General features: G+C 40.6%; 1 protein-coding gene across 1 annotated transcript in view; it reads left to right on the top strand.

The window, feature by feature from the left end:
• Positions 1-18453, top strand: part of CLSTN2 (calsyntenin 2) — a 347890-nt gene that overhangs the window by 310833 nt on the left and 18604 nt on the right. Inside the window, exons 11-16 of the mRNA XM_082221771.1 lie at positions 3253-3401; positions 4123-4349; positions 10229-10399; positions 11587-11732; positions 15329-15452; positions 16490-16674. Of these exons, the coding sequence (XP_082077897.1) occupies positions 3253-3401; positions 4123-4349; positions 10229-10399; positions 11587-11732; positions 15329-15452; positions 16490-16674 (1002 nt within the window). The remainder of the gene's footprint in view (positions 1-3252; positions 3402-4122; positions 4350-10228; positions 10400-11586; positions 11733-15328; positions 15453-16489; positions 16675-18453) is intronic.

Here is an 18453-nt window from a genome sequence, read left to right as displayed (position 1 = left end):
CGTGTCCGACTCTTCATGACCCCATGGACCAGAGCACGCCAGGCACTTCTGTCCTCCACTGCCTCCCGCAGTTTGGTCAAACTCATGCTGGTAGCTTCGAGAACACTATCCAACCATCCCGTCCTCTGTTGTCCCCTTCTCCTTGTGCCCTCCATCTTTCCCAACATCAGGGTCTTTTTGAAGGAGTCTTCTCTTCTCATGAGGTGGCCAAAGTATTGGAGCCTCAGCTTCATGATCTGTCCTTCCAGTGAGCACTCAGGGCTAATTTCCATAAGAATGGATGTGTTTGATCTTCTTGCAGTCCATGGGACTCTCAAGAGTCTCTTCCAGCACCATAATTCAAAAGCATCAATTCTTTGGTGACCGGCCTTCTTTATGGTTCAGCTCTCACTTCCATACAGCACTACCGGGTAAACCATGGCTTTAACTATACAGATCTTTGTCAGCAAGGTGATGTCTCTGCTTTTTAAGATGCTGTCTAGGTTTGCCATTGCCTTTCTCCCAAGGAGCAGGCGTCTTTTAATTTCGTGACTGCTGTCTCTCCTGCAGCAACTTCTTACACAACTACAAATTCAGGGGGTGGAATAGCTGGAAACACCTCTGTGCCTCTCCAGCTTGCATTGAAACTGCAAACAAAAGATAATTCTTTGGATCCCTGGCTTGAATTCAAGCTGTCCCTGCAATGGAAGATTATTTACTCTTTGAGCTTGAACTCAAGACCAGGATGCAAAAGAAGAATAAGGAACATTTTATAATTTAGTTTATGTGTTGCATTTATGTCCCCCCTTTTTTACAAGGTGGGGTACATAGTTCACCCCCTCCTCATTTAATCCCCACGACAACCCTGTGAGTTAGGTTAGGATGAGAGGCAATGACTGGCTCAAGGCTCCTGGCTTCTGGGCACTGGGAACCCCAGAACAAGGGATTTTGTCAGCCCTGTGCTCAGTGCTTTGGGGGAGTGCCCAACAGCACTTGGGCACTTGGAAACCCCTGTACAAAGCAGCAGAAAGCACACTGGGTGGTGGATGTGTGGGGATAGCAAAACTTTCTTTTTGTAAGCTTAAAATCTAAATATCACAGTCGTAGGTTAACAAATGGAAATGTTCCAAATATTTTCAGCAGTTGCTTTTCCATTGTAATGATGCAAACACATGATTTCCCAGGGTTTTCTTCTTCTTCAAAGAAACAGTAGCAGCTAAATTCACATTTATCAAACATAAATTAAAAATATTTTGTATAAAATCTTGGCTGTGAGCAAATATGTATAAAGAAATACGTTGTTTATTAAAAATGTATGTTGCCCTCCATCAGCTCTTGCTTATCTCGTGATCAATAGGAAACACAGTTTGTACACTGCTGTTTGCAGCTGACAATTCTTTGAAGCCTACTTGAGGAGTGCCAGCATTTCTTGTCTTCTGTTTTGCCTCCCAACGGCTGATCTAGTATGGACAAGCGGCTGTCTCTGTGAAGCAGCTGCGGGTGGGAGAAATAAATGCAAGAGTTTAATTTTTCAGCTTCAAAACATTCTCTGTCTCCAATCTACAAGCTGGCATGGCTCAAGTTCCTCCTTTCATTTTTACCTTTTCAGCTATTTTGAGAGTCAGTGTGACAGCAGGAGAGGAAAATGAGAGGAGCTGTCAGAAATAGGGTCTCGTGCAGCATTTCCTAGTTGGCCTGACAGTGACATGTCCTGATGAAAGAACTGCAGTTGGCCCTAGAGTTGAACAGAACAGTAATAAAGACAGAGTGTGCCTGTCTTTCAATAAAAATAAAAATAAATCTGTATGCAAATCATACCTGTTCATAGAAGCAAATCGTGTGCATGCATGCCAAGTAGCTTTTTCATAAAAATATAAAACACAAATCTGGAACAAAGAGATAGGAAGCATTGTCTGAAACTTTACCTAATTTGGGAATAAAGAACAGGATGAATGTGCAGGTGAGCTTGGTAATTAGATGTTCACTAGTCATCTGTTGTTACACTTGCCATTTCATATACATGGATTGTGCCATTTTGTCTAGGCCCATGGTTCCCAACATGGGGCACATGCCCCATAAGGGGGTGATTTTATTTTTAAGAGGGGCAATTCGAGAATGAGTTATTAACAGTGAATGGCCTTTTAGGCTTCCTACACATGAACAGGAGTTCATTTTTTGAATAATAAGAATTATATGTCATGGGGGGGGGAGTGGATCAGGATTTTAGAGATGCTTAGGAGGGGCAAGGCCAAAAAAAGGTTGGAAACCACTGGTCTAGGCTAATGAAGTAAGCAAAGGTAAATAAGGATACAGATATTGACATTTTAACAAACTTGAGCAAGCAAGCACAGTTTCTTTCATCTACAGCGAACTTAGCAATGTCTAGTGACATATATGTGAAGTAAAATATAATCCTGATCTCATATTTATTTCATTTATTGAATAAAGTTTATATTCTACATGATTGTTTAAAGCGGTTTACAAAAAAGGAGAAAATCAAGAGAAATTTTCCACCATACTTTAAAACATACAAATGCTAAATTACTAAAACAGAGTAAAATTGCCTCAACTTTCGAAACATAATTAACATATCATACAGCCTGCTGCAGGCGATGACGTTCCCTTCCAGCGTTTACATGCTGGATAATTTAAAAATATGGCACATCTTCCTGTAGTCAGAAGTTGTATGAATTAGTCTCTACCAATTCAGATACGCACACCATATTCTGCCTCATGTATGGACCACGAGGCCAATAGCATATTGTGATTTGGATTTACTAGACACTCATTGCTATAGTGGAATAAGAAAGCATCTGCACATTTAGAATAAAGATTTGGAAGGAATTGACAAAGTAGAATATTTTTGTTGAACTTGCAGAGAAAAAATGACCCCCATATTTCATTGTAATAAGCTGCAGTTATGGCAAAAGCACGATGGTTAAATATGAAGAGTAGAGGAAATTGTCTTGATTCAAAGTGCTTCCACTGACTTCTAATTTATTTTACTGTTAATTATAGCTGCAATAATTACTAAAAGGTATGGTAGATGAGTGCCTGGTGGGTGCTTGCTCATAAATGGCTTTTACATATAGAACAAACATTAGCTAATAAAATTACAGGGTTATAGGTTTGTTTTTTTAAAAAAAAATTGATGGGAATATAACTGGTCTCTGTGAAACAGTTTTTAGAAGCTTGTTATTCAAAATGTTCTAATGACTCATCCTATATTACTTCCCTAAATACTAATTATATTCTTTGCCCCCCACCCACCAGTATCACTTCAATCCTTCCCAGTCAGTACTTGTAATAGAAGGAGATGACATTGTGAATATAAATCAAGCTCTCCAAAAGGTCTCCTATATCAACTCAAGACAGTTTCCAACTTCAGGCATTCGCCGTCTTAAAGTCTCATCCAAAGTCCAGTAAGTTATACTCACTGAGCTTGATTCAACCATTGCTTATACTTCATTAAACCTCATATCAAGAACCTTACAGGTTTGGATGTGGAATAATGGCATGAAAATAAAATCTATCAATATAATTGGTCTTTTAATGAATTGGCGAATAGCTTAAGAATTACATTTACTTTTACAGTGAAATAATTTCAGCTATACAGTAATTTCCTAATTTCTGCATGCCCATTGACTTCAGATAGAGTTCTGGATGTGTGTGAAATGGCCTCCTGATGCATTCAGTATAAAATGGATGATTAGGTTCGTGATGCACATTTAACAAGATAGCTATATCAAACCCATTAAGTATCAATTTGAGTACCTAATGTAAAATGCCTAACAATTAGAAGCTATCTAATCAGATTTAACAATTGACTGTTGGTTATATGTTATTTAAGGGGTTTAAATGGTATGTGTGCATTGACCTTACTAAAGATCATGCCTACCAATGATATGCTCAGCTACCCTTTAAATAATTTGAGTAATTGTGCTCCTAATGTTCACAGGGAGCTGAGTAGGTTCATAGCTGCCCTATGGGTAGACAGGGGGGAAAGGCAAATGTGCTAACATTCCAAAGAAGAAGAAGAAAGAATTGGCTGAAATGTTTTTTCATGAGACTGTGTGCTTTTTGCAAAGGAAGAATGTACACTAAAACCTCTTCCATGAAGTTAATGAATAATATATTTTTCAGATGTTTTGGTGAAGATGTCTGCATTAGTATCCCAGATATAGATGCCTATGTAATGGTGTTTCAGGCCAAGGAGCCCAAGATTACAATAAGTGGGATGGATCATTTTGCAAGACCGGCTGCACAATTTGAACAAGGAAGAGGCGTGATTCTTTTACCGGATATCAGAATTGTCAGCACAGTCACTAAAATGGAACACCCTCCTGACTTGAAGGAAACTGAAGATAGAGGTTTGTGGGTTTTAAGAGTTTATGGTTTCTGTGACAGTAGAGACTCAGCACCAGGTAGCACTGAGGAGGACATATTCCTGAGACAAAACCTATTGCATGCTTAATATTAAAAAATAATAGACCCAGGTAGGTTTCCTCCAAACGTTCTGTAGCCTTCTATAATCCATGAAGCTTCTTAGGTACACTGAAAGGCAATATGTTTTCACCCTTTTTAGGCTCACAACAACAATTACAATTTAGGGGGGAAATGCTGCAGAGTAGATGTGGCTAGAAGAAGTACTGTACTCTGAATGCCTTGTCTCTGTTGTTCGTGCTTGATCTCACCATTATGTATTTTGGTGAGGGGCAGTAGCCTCTTTCCCATGACAGGAGCAACATGCAAAGAAAATGCTGCCTCATGTCTGAGTGGCGGTGGCAGCGCAGCTGCTGTACTCAAGACATTTGTGCCTGTCTCAGTGCCTCCCTCCTTGGACGACAATGTCCTGTCTCTCCAACCAGGCTTAGACAGTGCAGGATTAGCTGGTTTCCTCTTAGGAGCCAAGTAAGATTTTTTAGATTCCTGTCAGAATTGGCCAGATGAATGGTCCCTTTTATTGCCTGCACTGTTGCATGAGTTGCCAGTGTAGTTCCCACTGAGTCCACACATTATTTTCCATGGTGCTCACAGGATCCTGTCCTCGCGCCCAACATTAGGTTGAAAGAAACTTTTATCCAATAGAATTTTTTACAAGCTTAAATGTAGCATGGGTGATTTTTTTTGGAGAGGGGATTATAATAGAGGAGGGCAGAGTTCATGGAATCAGACAACTGTAGAGTTGGAAGGGATCCCAAGGGATATCTAGTCCAACCCTCTGAAATGCATGAATCCCAGCTAAGGAATCCCTGAGAGACCAACAGATAGACACCCAACCTCTGTTCAGCAACCTCCAATGAAGGAGAGTGTGCCACCTTCTGAGGTCATCTGTTCCACTGCCAAACAGCTGCTACTGTCAGGACGTTCTTCCTAATGTTTAGTCAGGAGTTCTTTCCTTGTCATTTGAATCCATTGGTTCAGGTCCTGCCCTTTGGAGCAGCAGAAAACAAGCTTGCTCTATATTCCATGTGCCTGCCCTTCAGATATTTGAAGTGTAGTTGTATGGCCAATATAGTTTCTGTGGCTTACAAATGTGCCCAAAGGCTCCCAAAGGTTGGTGGCTATTGTTTCTTGTTTCTTTCTCTTTTTTGGCCTTTATTGACATAAGTTTAAACATTAAAATCACACAAAGCCATCCAAATACACTGATAATCCAAACACATACAATATATAAAAGACTAGAGAGCAGCCACTGAATAAATCAGACAACTTTAGCTTTAAAGATCTCGGCTATATACCCCGAAACAATCTTGATAGTTTTGGGAGTACCACCCCTCAACAAATATTGGATTACAAACTCTTTGTAAATCAATATTTTAAACTGTAGGGGAGTCCCTAGGAGATCTCTGTGAAGGGTGTCGAAAAGAGGGCAATCTAAAATTATGTGATGTACTGTATCTGGTGGGTTCTTATTGTTAAGCTGGTTGTTTTTAACACAGTAGGTCTCAGTTGGCAGGCACAATACATGTGGAAGGAGGTAAAGAGAGGCTGGAAAGTTATAGTCAGCATCCTGATGAATCAGACTGCTGAAAGGAGGCTTACCTGACCCAACCTCTCACAGGAAACATGGGGAAGATGCCATAATCCTTAGGCTTATTACGAAGGTTGATTAGCTCAGTAAAAGGTAAAGGTAAAGGTAGCCCTGCCCGTACGGTGCAGTCGTGACTGACTCTGGGGTTGCGTGCTCATCTCGCTTAAGAGGCTGGGAGCCAGCGCTGTCCAGAAACACTTCCGGGTCACGTGGCCAGCGTGACGAAGCTGCTCTGGCGAGCCAGCACCAAAGCAGCGCACGGAAACGCCGTTTACCTTCCCACTATAAAGCGGTACCTATTTATCTACTTGCACTTAGGGGTGCTTTTGAACTGCTAGGTGGGCAGGAGCTGGGACCAAACGGCGGGAGCTCACCCCGCCGTGGGGATTCGAACCGCTGACCATACGATCGGCAAGTCCTAGGCACTGAGGTTTTACCCACAGCGCCACCCGCGTCCCCGATTAGCTCAGTACTCTCAGTCTAAAGAGCGTTCTCTGTGTATGCAAAAGTTGTGGGTGGTGAAGAGCACCAACCAGTTTAAGACTGTTTTAACTGATACTTTGAACTATGCAGGTCAGGTTCTGAAGGCTGCCCATCAGAAGCTAGTCATGGGAATGGATGTTCCTGACTTTCACCTTAGTAAAGGGTATAATTTGTACTGAAAGGGGGTAAAGTGGTTTTAATTGATCACACACAGGTCAGGCTTCCTGTCATCCTTATCTGGTGCCCATGCCTTCATTCCAGTGATATGGACGGGATGTTGGCAAGGAGTTACACAAACTCAGGCTAAAATCCTCTACACACTTAGGAGTTCCAGTGAGTCCATTGGAGCACACAGTGCTTCTCTTGACTCAGTAGAAGAGCCAAATCTTGCAGTGGGCTGATAACCACAGTAGCTCTGCAGCAAACAAATTATTGTTGTTGTTGTTGTTGTTGCTGCTGCTGCTGCTGCTGCTGCTGTTGCTGTTATTATTATTAGAGCTGAGGGACATGTACACTAAAGATAATTAAGAATAGTTAAAAACAGAAAAAACAGCAGATATATTTAAATAATGACAAAATAGTTTCTATTTCCTCCCATTCTCATTCCACTTCACCCCCCAAAAAGCTTTTCTTCTTGTTTATGCAAGGTAGTGAATGAGAAGCCCATAATCACACAAAATCATACAGATCAAACTGTACATACAATTGTTTCATTTTACATCTGATATTACAATAAAATCAAAGTCTCGGAATTCTTAGCTGCCCCAGTATAATTAAATGAGAGTCCAAATGAAAAGTAATGCTGTATATTTTTAAACAATTTTATATGAAAGAGATGTAGATGGAGCAGGAAATTACACTTTGAAGATATGTTCAGTGGTTGATGTTAATCCAGCACTGCTGTAAAACTAGAAAGTTCAATAAGAGAGAAAATGAAGCTAAGTGGGGAAATAATGAAACTTGTTCATTTTCTCTCTCTCAGAACCACTTACCTGTTTCCCCCTTTCTCTGTCATTGTAAGAGCAAATTTTGTCTTTCATTTCTGATTTTTCAGGCATCATCTTTCACTGTTTCCTTCCTTTATCCAAGCATTTGCTAAATTTGATGCTGCTTTTATCCATACAGACAACATGTGCATGTACATGAACACACCACTTTGCCTGCATCAGTAGCATTTTACCCTGATCCCTGCCTTGGTCATGCCCCATGCTCCACAGGACAGTAAAACAGATGACAGTGCTACTGAGCTAAACTGGGTCAGAAGACAAACATTTTTCATGGGCGGTTATGGCATTGTCAGTCCCTGAGCCATGTAGGAAATACTTAGATTACATCTAGAATTATGTATTATGGAGCTTGAGAGGGGCTGAAATGTTTCACAATGAGGAATTAGTTTCCTGAAACATTGGTACCACAATGCATCTAATTGTTAGTTGGCCACAAACTATTTTGAATACAATTGAAAGCATTTGCTATCAAATGTTGATAATCTAATTTTGAAAAGCATTCAAGTCCATTGTAGTTATAAGCTTATGCTCTTTTTAATTATAGCTGGAAAAAGTGGGTAAAGCAAATTGCTGTAAACCATGCTGCTACCAACATTAATCATTGGCTCACAACATTGAATTATATATTTTATCAGCGACCTATTTAAGTTGAAACTATTTTCTATATGTTATGTTTTCTTTGGTAGCTAAAGCAATATTAAAGTGCCTGTCTTTGCACCTGTGAATATATATTTAATGCACTTGAGGGAATCAGTGCAAATGTCACTCACCCTCAGCATAAAAGAATAAACGGACTATATTTTAGTGCAAACAAAGAAACTAGGATATAGTGCTATGTTAGGACTAGGCTTCCTAACGTATCCTGATAATTTTGTTTATGCTGGAACCGTGCAATCCAGTTTAGGCATTACTTTTCCACAATCAGATTTCTGAGAAACTCTTTCTCATGTTGCATTATATGCAATTCACTTACAAGAAAATTGCACGCAGGAACTTTACAGGAGTACCAGGGATATACAGACTGGCTTGCAGACCCTGACTTCGGTTCTGATTATCACAGACCATACAGTGTTTTTAAATGTTATGCCAACAATACAAGAACCACCATGGTGGAAAGGTTTTCAGCAATCACATGTGGGGGCCGAAGCCTTTCATAACTGCAGAAAGACTTTTCTACAAGAGACATTCCTTTTATATTTTTCCAAATGTATCCCATGAGAGAAACAGTTTAAGTCAATTTTCCAGCCACTTGATGCCAAGTGGACCAGAGAATTAAATATGAAATTTGCATACTCTTCCTTCTGTGACAAGATAGTTGTTATTCTCCGCAGTGAAATAGAGCAAGTTTATATCTCAAGTTTTACAAGCGTTGCCCATTAAGAATCATCAAGTTGCATAGATGGGTGGTACTGGATCTTGTCTCCTTCTTTAAGTAATAAAGTGACTGAGACAAATGTACTGGCAGAGAAGAAGTCTTGCTCCAGTTCACAACTCCTTAGGAAGAGAAGAAGAAGAGTTTGGATTTGATATCCCGCCTTTCACTCCCCTTCAGGAGTCTCAAAGCGGCTAACATTCTCCTTTCCCTTCCTCCCCCACAACAAACACTCTGTGAGGTGAGTGGGGCTGAGAGACTTCACAGAAGTGTGACTGGCCCAAGGTCACCCAGCAGCTGCATGTGGAGGAGCGGAGACGCGAACCCGGTTTCCCAGATTACATGACTACCGCTCTTAACCACTACACCAAACTGGCTCTTAGTTACATGGTTTCCATACTTCATACTGTGTAGGCCTTGTTGGTGTCAGTACACATTGACAACAGAACAGCAAAACTATCCACATGTAAATTTGTTTACAAGATTAAATTTTAATTCTGTGCTTTCCAAAAAATGTCCAGGGCCTATACTGTCTTTTAGTACACCTTCCAATTGGTGTATGACAGCTAGCAGTTAAATGGCACATTAAGCCTAGGTTATGGGCGCAACAACAGAATATCTAGGTGTGCTTATTTTTATAACCAGAATACAAAGCTGAAAATGAATAAACTGCAGCTAAAATATTATGTTCATTTTTCACACGGTCTAGTTCTTCCCCTTCCCATCCCCCTAATATTCTTAAGAGGGTTTCATCTCCAGTCTTCAGCTGGAAATGGGGAGGCAAAAAAAGGTCCCTCTTTCCTTCCACTCTGCAGTTTTAATCTGAAATCTTAGGTGCAGTACTGTGCCCAGAGCTCAGAAACTGCTTGCGCTAATGAAATTCCCTGTCACAAAATGCGACTAAAACAATGGGATTTCAAACACTGCTTCCAATTGTCCTAGCGCAAGGGTTACCAATGTGGCACCTGGGGGTGCCAGTGTGCCAACAGTGCCTCCTCTGTCACCTACAAAAATCTACGTAAATGTTTCCTCAAAAATCCAAAATGCGCAAGAGGCTGTTTGTGTTTCCTCCTCAGCCTACATTTGTATTGGCTAAGACTTTCCTACATTGAAACCTCTCCCCTAAATGGCCACATTTCACTGGATACCAGGGCTGGATGTCTACCCTCCCATTCCGTTCTGAATAGGGGAAGGCTGCAAAAAGCCACTTTCTCCAAGTGAGTGCAACGGTGGCTGATGTAGGTATATTTCCCCTATTAAGGGGGCAGCTCATGTTGCAGTGCATTGTATAGTATCACCATAAGTTGCTTTTTAACTTGGATCTTTTATGTGTGTCTCCTGTTTTATCCTCAGTCCATAAACCAGTTACCCTAGAAGAAATGCACCATAACTTGGATTTTTGTGACATTTTGGTAATTGGAGCAGAACTGGACCCCACACATGAATGTTTAGAACTGGATCGGACAGAACTTCAAGGAAAACACTTGGATGCTACAAACTCCACAGCAGGGTATTCAATATATGGTATGTTTAATTTCTTGATCTTTCCTCCCCTTTTCAACTTATTTTCTAAGTTTAAAATTAAATGTTCTTTTTTTGCGATTTGGAAGTTATAGCCTTTTGTTTAAGGAAAGAGTAGAATTCATTAGCATGGCGAAACTTAGAAAGAGGTGCTTCAAATTCATCATGTGAATAATTGTTCTCTGAAGGATGTGGCCTCCTCCTATGGGGGAGAAGACCCTGCCTCCATTTGGATGCAAATGACCTGGTTATTGCTGACTTCCAACAAGTAAATGCTTCAAGTTTTCTGTACTAGATCTTGCTTTTTATAAACCAAAGAAATAATAAAATACCTCAGATTTCTAAATACGGCTAATGTAGCACTTAGCAGAAAAAGAAGTGGTGTTTATAATTCGAATGATAGTCCCTAAATATATGTCTGTTTTCTTCAAAATAATATTATGAATGGAAAATGTTATATCCCTATAAAAAGATGCTGCCCTAAAGAGGATTGTTATTAGCCACCAATAGTATTTATTATTTTTGCCGGAGTTATGCCTGGCTTTTGTTCTGTGCATGTTGAGGAATATATATCTTATCCTGTACTACAAGATGGTGGGATGTGGGTTGATAATATGCCACTTCAGATTTTGGGGGCAAACACATATGGTTTCCAAGAGGAAAGGGAGCCCACCTGCAAGCTCGACCCCACCTCCTACAGGCACTGGACTCTGGCTCTGTGTTAAGGAGGAATGTCGGAAGGGGAATCTCAAGATAAGGGGATTTTCAAAGTAAGGCAGGGATCCCAGTCATGGGAAGGATTCTCTTTATATTCATTAGAACCTGCTTAGAATCTCCCTTCAGACCTTCCCTCTCAATGTGGGGACAACTGTGTGTGCATCTCTCCTCATTTTTAGCCCATGTTTGAATAGGGCTAACAAACTTCGATTTTCAGTGCGTTTTGTGAAACTAACCTTATTGATTTAATGCTGGTGATGACATGTCTGTTTGTTCCCATTATGATTCCTAGGCATATACCTTTTTTGTTACATGCGTTGATCAGACGCATGTGTTTTTAATGTCATATTTTAACATTCAAATAATTAAGCTATTCATTTGCCAAAACAACAACAGTCCTATTTTTATTTCATGTCTATAGTCTGTGCAGTGTATGTTTTCATTTACTTACTGATGATGTCTTATGGCTTCAGGTGTGGACACAATGAGAAACTATGCACAAGTCTTGCGACAGTTACGCTATCGTAATTGGCACACATCTTCCATCTTTGACAGGAAGTTTAGAATCAAGTGCTCAGAACTTAATGGACGTTACACCAGCAATGAATTTAATTTAGAGGTAAGTCTTGTGTAGAACGTATGTTGGCCACTGTTTCCATGTTAAAAAAGGAGTTTTATTTTTGCCTAACTATTCAGCACAGTAAATGTTTAAAATCCTGCATTCAAGCAGTGTGAAATTTATTCGTTTCTATAATGTGTACCCTGTACTTTCAGTGCATTTCCATGGATCACTTCAGATGTAACACTACCCAACAGGCTGGGACGATGCTCCATCTCCTCCCCCAGCTTTCACAAACCCACACACTGAAAATCTGTAATTAACATAACTATGATTCAGCATTACCAGAATTCATGTGTATCATAGTTAGATTTTAAACCAGAGATTGAAACTGGTCTTTTTTGCCTGTTGTGTTCATATAAAGTTTACCTCAGAAAATATTGCTTCTTGATAAGCATTCTCCAGTATTTACTGGAATATATGAATAAACAATGAACATAGCCATTTGTGGTCAGCTTGCATGGCAATTTAACCATTGACTTGAGTGGTTCCAATGTGTAGACTAGGCAGTAAATGATAGCAGTTGAAATGGTAGAATTATAATCAGATCAGAGGCACAGAGAGCCCACTATCTGTGAAGCAGTTCTATACATCATAAAGGTAAAGGTAAAGGTACCCCTGCCCGAACGGGCCAGTCTTGACAGACTCTGGGGTTTGTGCGCCCATCTCACATCTATTGGCCGGGGGCCAGCGCTGTCCGGGGACATCTCCGGGTCACGTGGCCAGCGTGACAACGCTGCTCTGGCGAGCCAGAGCCGCACACGGAACGCCGTTTACCTTCCCGCTGGTAAGCGGTACCTATTTATCTACTTGCCCCCGGGGGTGCTTTCGAACTGCTAGGTGGGCAGGCGCTGGGACCGAGCAGCGGGAGCGCACCCCGCCGCGGGGATTCGAACCGCCGACCTTTCGATCGGCAAGCCCTAGGCGCTGAGGCTTTAGCCCACAGCGCCACCCGCGTCCCCTTACATCATATTTTCCACCAATTCCCAACAACTGCATCAATCCTGTTATGTAATGCATTTTCCCAGTATCCTATTGAATAGAAAAGCAGGGATCATGGCAATAGCTTACTTCAGAGAGCTAATGGAGGTGTGCTATTTATTTATTTACTTACTTATTCCTCAGATATTACTTGATAAATATACTTTCAGATATTTAGCAACTGTGAGAGTGAATTTCATAACAGTAGTTTCAAAGGTAATGCATCTGATTGACATGGATTGGCAAGAAGTTCCAAATGTAAGTCCAGGAGAGGAAAGAATTGATCTCTTCCAAGTATATTAAGAAGACAGAAATGGGGACCTAAAAGCATCTATGATGCCTGTGATCATTCTTTCCTGGATGGAACCCACTCTGTACCCTGTTTTAGTTACTAGACACGATGTATGTGGGGGTCCCACCTAAGGAGGCACATAGTTGGAAGGCTTAGCCTTAGTTATTTCTGCACATGCATGGCACATGTGAAGTATCTGGAAATGTTATTTTATGACATATTGTGTTATCTAGTTGGTTAGAATTCCTCGTGCCAGGGTGCCATTCTGTTTATAATTAGCTCTCCTTCAGCCATCTCTCTCCTAAATTCAAAGGCTCTCGACTATTTGTCTTGTGCATACTAAACTGCTGTTCTGCACACCTCTCTGGCTCTCAACTTCACACACACCATGTAGATAGCATCTCACTCTAAGAGCAACAGCTGCTGACTGTGGCAGCTCTTGTCAGAGACATTATGCAGTGTGTAAGTGAAACTGGGCAAAGATGAGAGCAGGCAGATGGAAGGGACAGAAAACAACTAGAAGATAGAACTAAAATTGCATTCCCATCATGATCTTCTTTCATCTTTTTTGTGGGGTGAAACAGCATTTCAATAAGTCTCACTAAGGACTCACAGCATCCTCTCCTTTGTAGAGAAAAGGGATTTTCCATCACTGTGTCAGGAGTTTCTACTTGTGGACTTTGTATCTCCTTTCACTAAGTGACTGTCAATTGCTCATTACAGTCAGAGCCATCCTATTTTGATATAACAGCCCTGCCATTTCACGGTGGCACATGGCCACTTCTCCATCACCCTTCTATCACAGTCTTTTATCTATCTTAGCCAGCTAAACAACTTTCTAGAGTGCCCTCCTTTGCTAGAAACTCATATTTTGTGAACTCATATTTTGAGTGCCTGTATTTATGTAACCAAAACAGCAGATCAACACAAGAGGTAGTTGAAGGCAAGCTTGGGGAAAACCTGAGGGTTGCAGAAGTTCAGCAGATATTTCGGGGGCTAAGGGAGAGGAGTCTAAAAGCAGCTTACTGAATACCGAGGATGCTGAACAAGCATAAAATGCTTACTGACTGTTGTTGGGAGCAGCAGGGAAAGAAACTGATTATGACTATATACTGCTTAATGCCAAAATAGGCTTCTAAGCAGTTTACAAAGTATAAAAAATATTTTAAAAAACCATAAATATCCATAATTAAAATAAACAGTTAAATGGTACCATTAAAACAAATAGGGAAGGAAAGCTGAATTAATAAATAATCACACACAAAGTTGAAGGAAGAGCTACTTGGCTTTCTCTACCTATTGTTGGTCCTTCATCTTTCCTCTTAGGGAATGGTTATCCCTGCTGCTTATCAGAGTCTACTGATGAATATAATAACAGAGAAAAGGGAGTGGGGAAAACATTGAATGGAGAAAGGCAGTCAGTAGCTTCTCCATAGGTATGAGTGCTCCAGCTTTCTCTTACCATTGGTGGAGAAACTTTCAGAACAGTTATCGCATTGTGGGTTCTGCTCCCATAGACTGGCTATAATGTTAAGTGTGCCCAAATTGATGTATAGCATTTCACTGTTAAAACCTGAGAATGTTGAATGTTGTCATTGAAACTGACAATGTAGGGAAATAATTCTACATTATTTGAGTCCACAAATGTCTAAAATACTGACCAGCTTATGACTTCTCTTGTTGGTCATAAAAAAAAAACAGGAAATAGAATGCTATTATCAAATATTGCTCTGTGTGGAAGATTGTAGATAAGCCTCCTGCACCCACTGGATAGCAGAGCCTTTTTATAAAACTCTTGTTGTAAATTTATACCAGTGTAAGATTGTGCTGGACTGTGAAACTTCAGTCATTCTTTCAGGGTGACAGGATGCTGAATAGCATCTGGACCACTTCATGCCACCGTTCCACTTCAGATTGACAAGGATATTGACATGACACTGTAACACTGCCTTATTTACTGTTTTGAAATGTTTATGCCGCCAAACCATTCAGTCCAGACTCATTCTTCTTATGACTATAGCAAATGTTCCCCAAAATTCCCGCCACCCCCAAAGTACTGATGTCATAGTGCCGACAATCTGGTTTTTCACAACCTTTCCCTCTAAATGAGCATTTTCTTCTCCTAATGCATCTTTTTGGGCAAATTTTGAGGCTGATTCTTCACATCAAGCCTTGAATTAACTGCCTTCTCTCAGAGGAAGGGAACGGCTCAAACATCTGTTCAGTGATTAACTTTTCTACCAGAGTTTTAGACAGAGAGAGGCAGGTGATTGAACTGCCCACTTACTCATCTGCAACATCAATCCTCTTTTTCCTCTTCTAGGTTAATATTCTACATAGCTCCAACTCCAATACCATGGAATATGTAAATCATATGGTAATACAGCCGCAGTTTCTCCAATCTATTCATCACCCAGAGGAAAGCATAAACAGTATTCATGGCTCAGGTATTAAATGTATTAAGAACATATGAATTGCCTTGTTGGATCAGACCAAAATCTATCTAGTCAAGCACTGGGTTCCGGGTAGCAGCCAAACGTCATTTGGCTCTTATGAGTGGATGCGAAGGTGATAGCCTTTAATAATAATAATAATAATAATAAATTTTATTTATATCCCGCCCTCCCCAGCCGAAGCCGGGCTCAGGGCGGCTAACAACAATAAAAATAGTTCAACATTCTAAAACATTCATTATAACATTAATTAAATCAAATTAAAATCAAATTAATGGCAACCATCAAGCAAATTTTTGTGCAGATTGCCAGAGGAGGGGGTCAGGCTGCGCCCTGACAAAAGGCCTGGTGGAACAGCTCTGTCTTGCAGGCCCTGCGGAAGGATGCCAGGTCCTGCAGGGCTCTAGTCTCTTGTGACAGAGCGTTCCACCAGCTTGGAGCCGCGGCCGAGAAGGCCCTGGCTCTAGTTGAGGCCAGCCTAACCTCTCTGAGGCCTGGGATCTTTAGGGTGTTTTTATTTGCAGACCGTAAATTTCTCTGTGGGACATGTTTGTTGTCCTCAGCTTCTAATTCAAAGGTCAACTTCTTTCATATAGTCTACACATTCAGCTATAAGCAACAGGCACTAGTGAAAACCACTTTCCTTTTTTCTATATTAAAAAGTGGGGGTTTTTTTGGGGGGGGATCATATTAGTAAGTATGATGGGAGGTTCCATATGCAAGTTCCATGCGCAAAAGGCAGTTCAGATTTGTAACCTCCCTTACAGATGAAAACTATTATTTTTCACCAATTCGGTATCATGAAACTACACAAAGGGAAGTGTGACTGTGGCATTGACCATTGTTTTTGCTTGTTGCCATGGCCAGCAACAAGGGGGAGGGTCACAGTAAGCATTTTAAAATGACAGTATTCTATAATGAATATTTAGTTATTGTTGTATTTCTATCTGATGAAATTATGTGCACATATATCTTTATAGAGATGCTATGGGACAGCTACATTTAATTTTCCCATTTTTGTTTCATTTCAGTACTTCCAAGTGTGGCTACTATTGTCATAGTCGTCTGTGTCAGTATCTTAGTCTTCATAGTAGCTTTGGGAGTATATAGAATTCGAGCAGCTTACAAGCACAGCTCAAAGGAGAGTGAAAGCAGTAAAGAAAATGAAATGGACTGGGATGATTCAGCTCTGACCATCACTGTCAATCCTATGGAGGTAATTAGCAATGCCATGATGCCAGATGTTGGGAACCTTTGGGCCTCCAGATGTTGCTAAACCACAACTCTCATCAGGCCCAGGAAGTGTGCCCAGTTGTCAGGAATGATAGGAGCTGTAGTTCAACAATATGTGGAAGGCCAAAGGTTCCACACAACTAGTCTATACCATCTATTTATGATGACCCATACACAAATGGTATGAAAGAAGCACCTACACATGTACAAGTATGAAACTGCACAATCACAGTTTTAGATTGTCTGTGCAGCTGTACTGCACCTAGGCACTCATTTTAGACTTCCTGCAATACAAGTAGAGGTCAAGAGACCAGAGTGGTGGATATGTCAATGTTCTGCCCAGCATCAGTGGTGAGGAACTTTTGAAAACCCTAAATCAAGACAACAAAATGATCTGGACTCCTTGGCAGGTTTTGAATAAACACCCACAAATTTATTAGTTGAACACATGATAGATAAGACAAGGATATGTACAATTTTATAACATGCAGAGAACAATATGTGCAAAGAAATTAGAGAGGGGAGCTGAGGGAAGTCCTTGATGGGGGAAAATAATTTAATTGATTATTTGGACTGATAATTTGCTACATTGAAAATGAAAAAATCATGGAATTATATATGACGAAGGGTTCTCTCCAGTCTGCTACTCAGCTTTAGGATTAATCCTCTCCAGTTGTAGAGGAGGTGCAAGCATGCCTAAAAACTGCTTCCAATATTACAGCCATAGGCAAACTTGGCCCTCCAGATGTTTTGTTTTTTTTTTATAAAATTTTTATTGGTTTTACAAAAGTTTTTATAACAAACAAACATAAAAAAACAGACAAACAAACAAATATAATTTCATAATGTCCTTTCATAAACTTCTTTCCTCGGACTTCCCCATACCTCCCCTTTCTGCATCCTCATGTCCAAATTTTATAGCAACTTGTAAATGTTTTTTCCCGTCCTAATTCACCATAGTCCTTTCTTAGTCTAATCTTATATTACTGCAACCCTTTCTCTCTATAAAATCTCGACATTCTAAGCTTCATCAAGTTTATAATAGTCCTTAAGATAAATCTTAAATTTCTTCCAGTCTTCTTCCGCAGTCTCCTTTCCCTGGTCACGAATTCTGCTCGTCATTTCCGCCAATGTCATATAGTCAATCACTTTCATCTGCCATAGCCCTCCAGATGTTTTGGGTCTACAGCTCCCATCATCCCTAGCTAACAGGACCAGTGGTCAGGAATGATGGGAACTGGAGTCTCAAAACAGCTGAAGGACCGAGTTTGCCTATGTCTGCAATATTATTTTCAGCAGTGTAGCTGCCTCAGTGTGCCCCTTCCAGTTTTAATTGTATGAAAGATGCAGCAATTCAGCTTAATAATACTGGAGTCATATGGGATGAACCCATTCCGCAGCTCCATCCTAACACCAGCAAAATCTTAGAACTGGAGCCACAGCATGGGCTTCTTCCACATGATCCTGGCAATCTAATAGTAGTGATCATGGGAGGGAATAAACCATGGCAGCTGTTACACTACTGAAGATTAATAAACTGAAGAGGACGATGGCTTGGTCTAAAATTGTCTTGACTTTTGTCAATATGCAGCTCTTTTTTTCATTTACATCACTGAAAGGAACCTTGTTTGATCATCCTGGAGGAGCATATACCGTATTTTTCGCACCATAGGACGCACCGGACAATAGGACGCACTTTGTTTTAGAGGGGGGAGAACAAGAAAAAAAATTTCTCCCCCTCTCTGCCCAGCGCCCCTTCAGT

This window comes from Podarcis vaucheri (assembly GCF_965113315.1).
Source record: "Podarcis vaucheri genome assembly, chromosome: 5".
In the NCBI taxonomy this organism is placed as follows: domain Eukaryota; kingdom Metazoa; phylum Chordata; class Lepidosauria; order Squamata; family Lacertidae; genus Podarcis; species Podarcis vaucheri.
The sequence above is the reverse complement of the archived record's forward strand: the minus strand, read 5'-3'. Positions and strand labels throughout refer to the sequence as shown.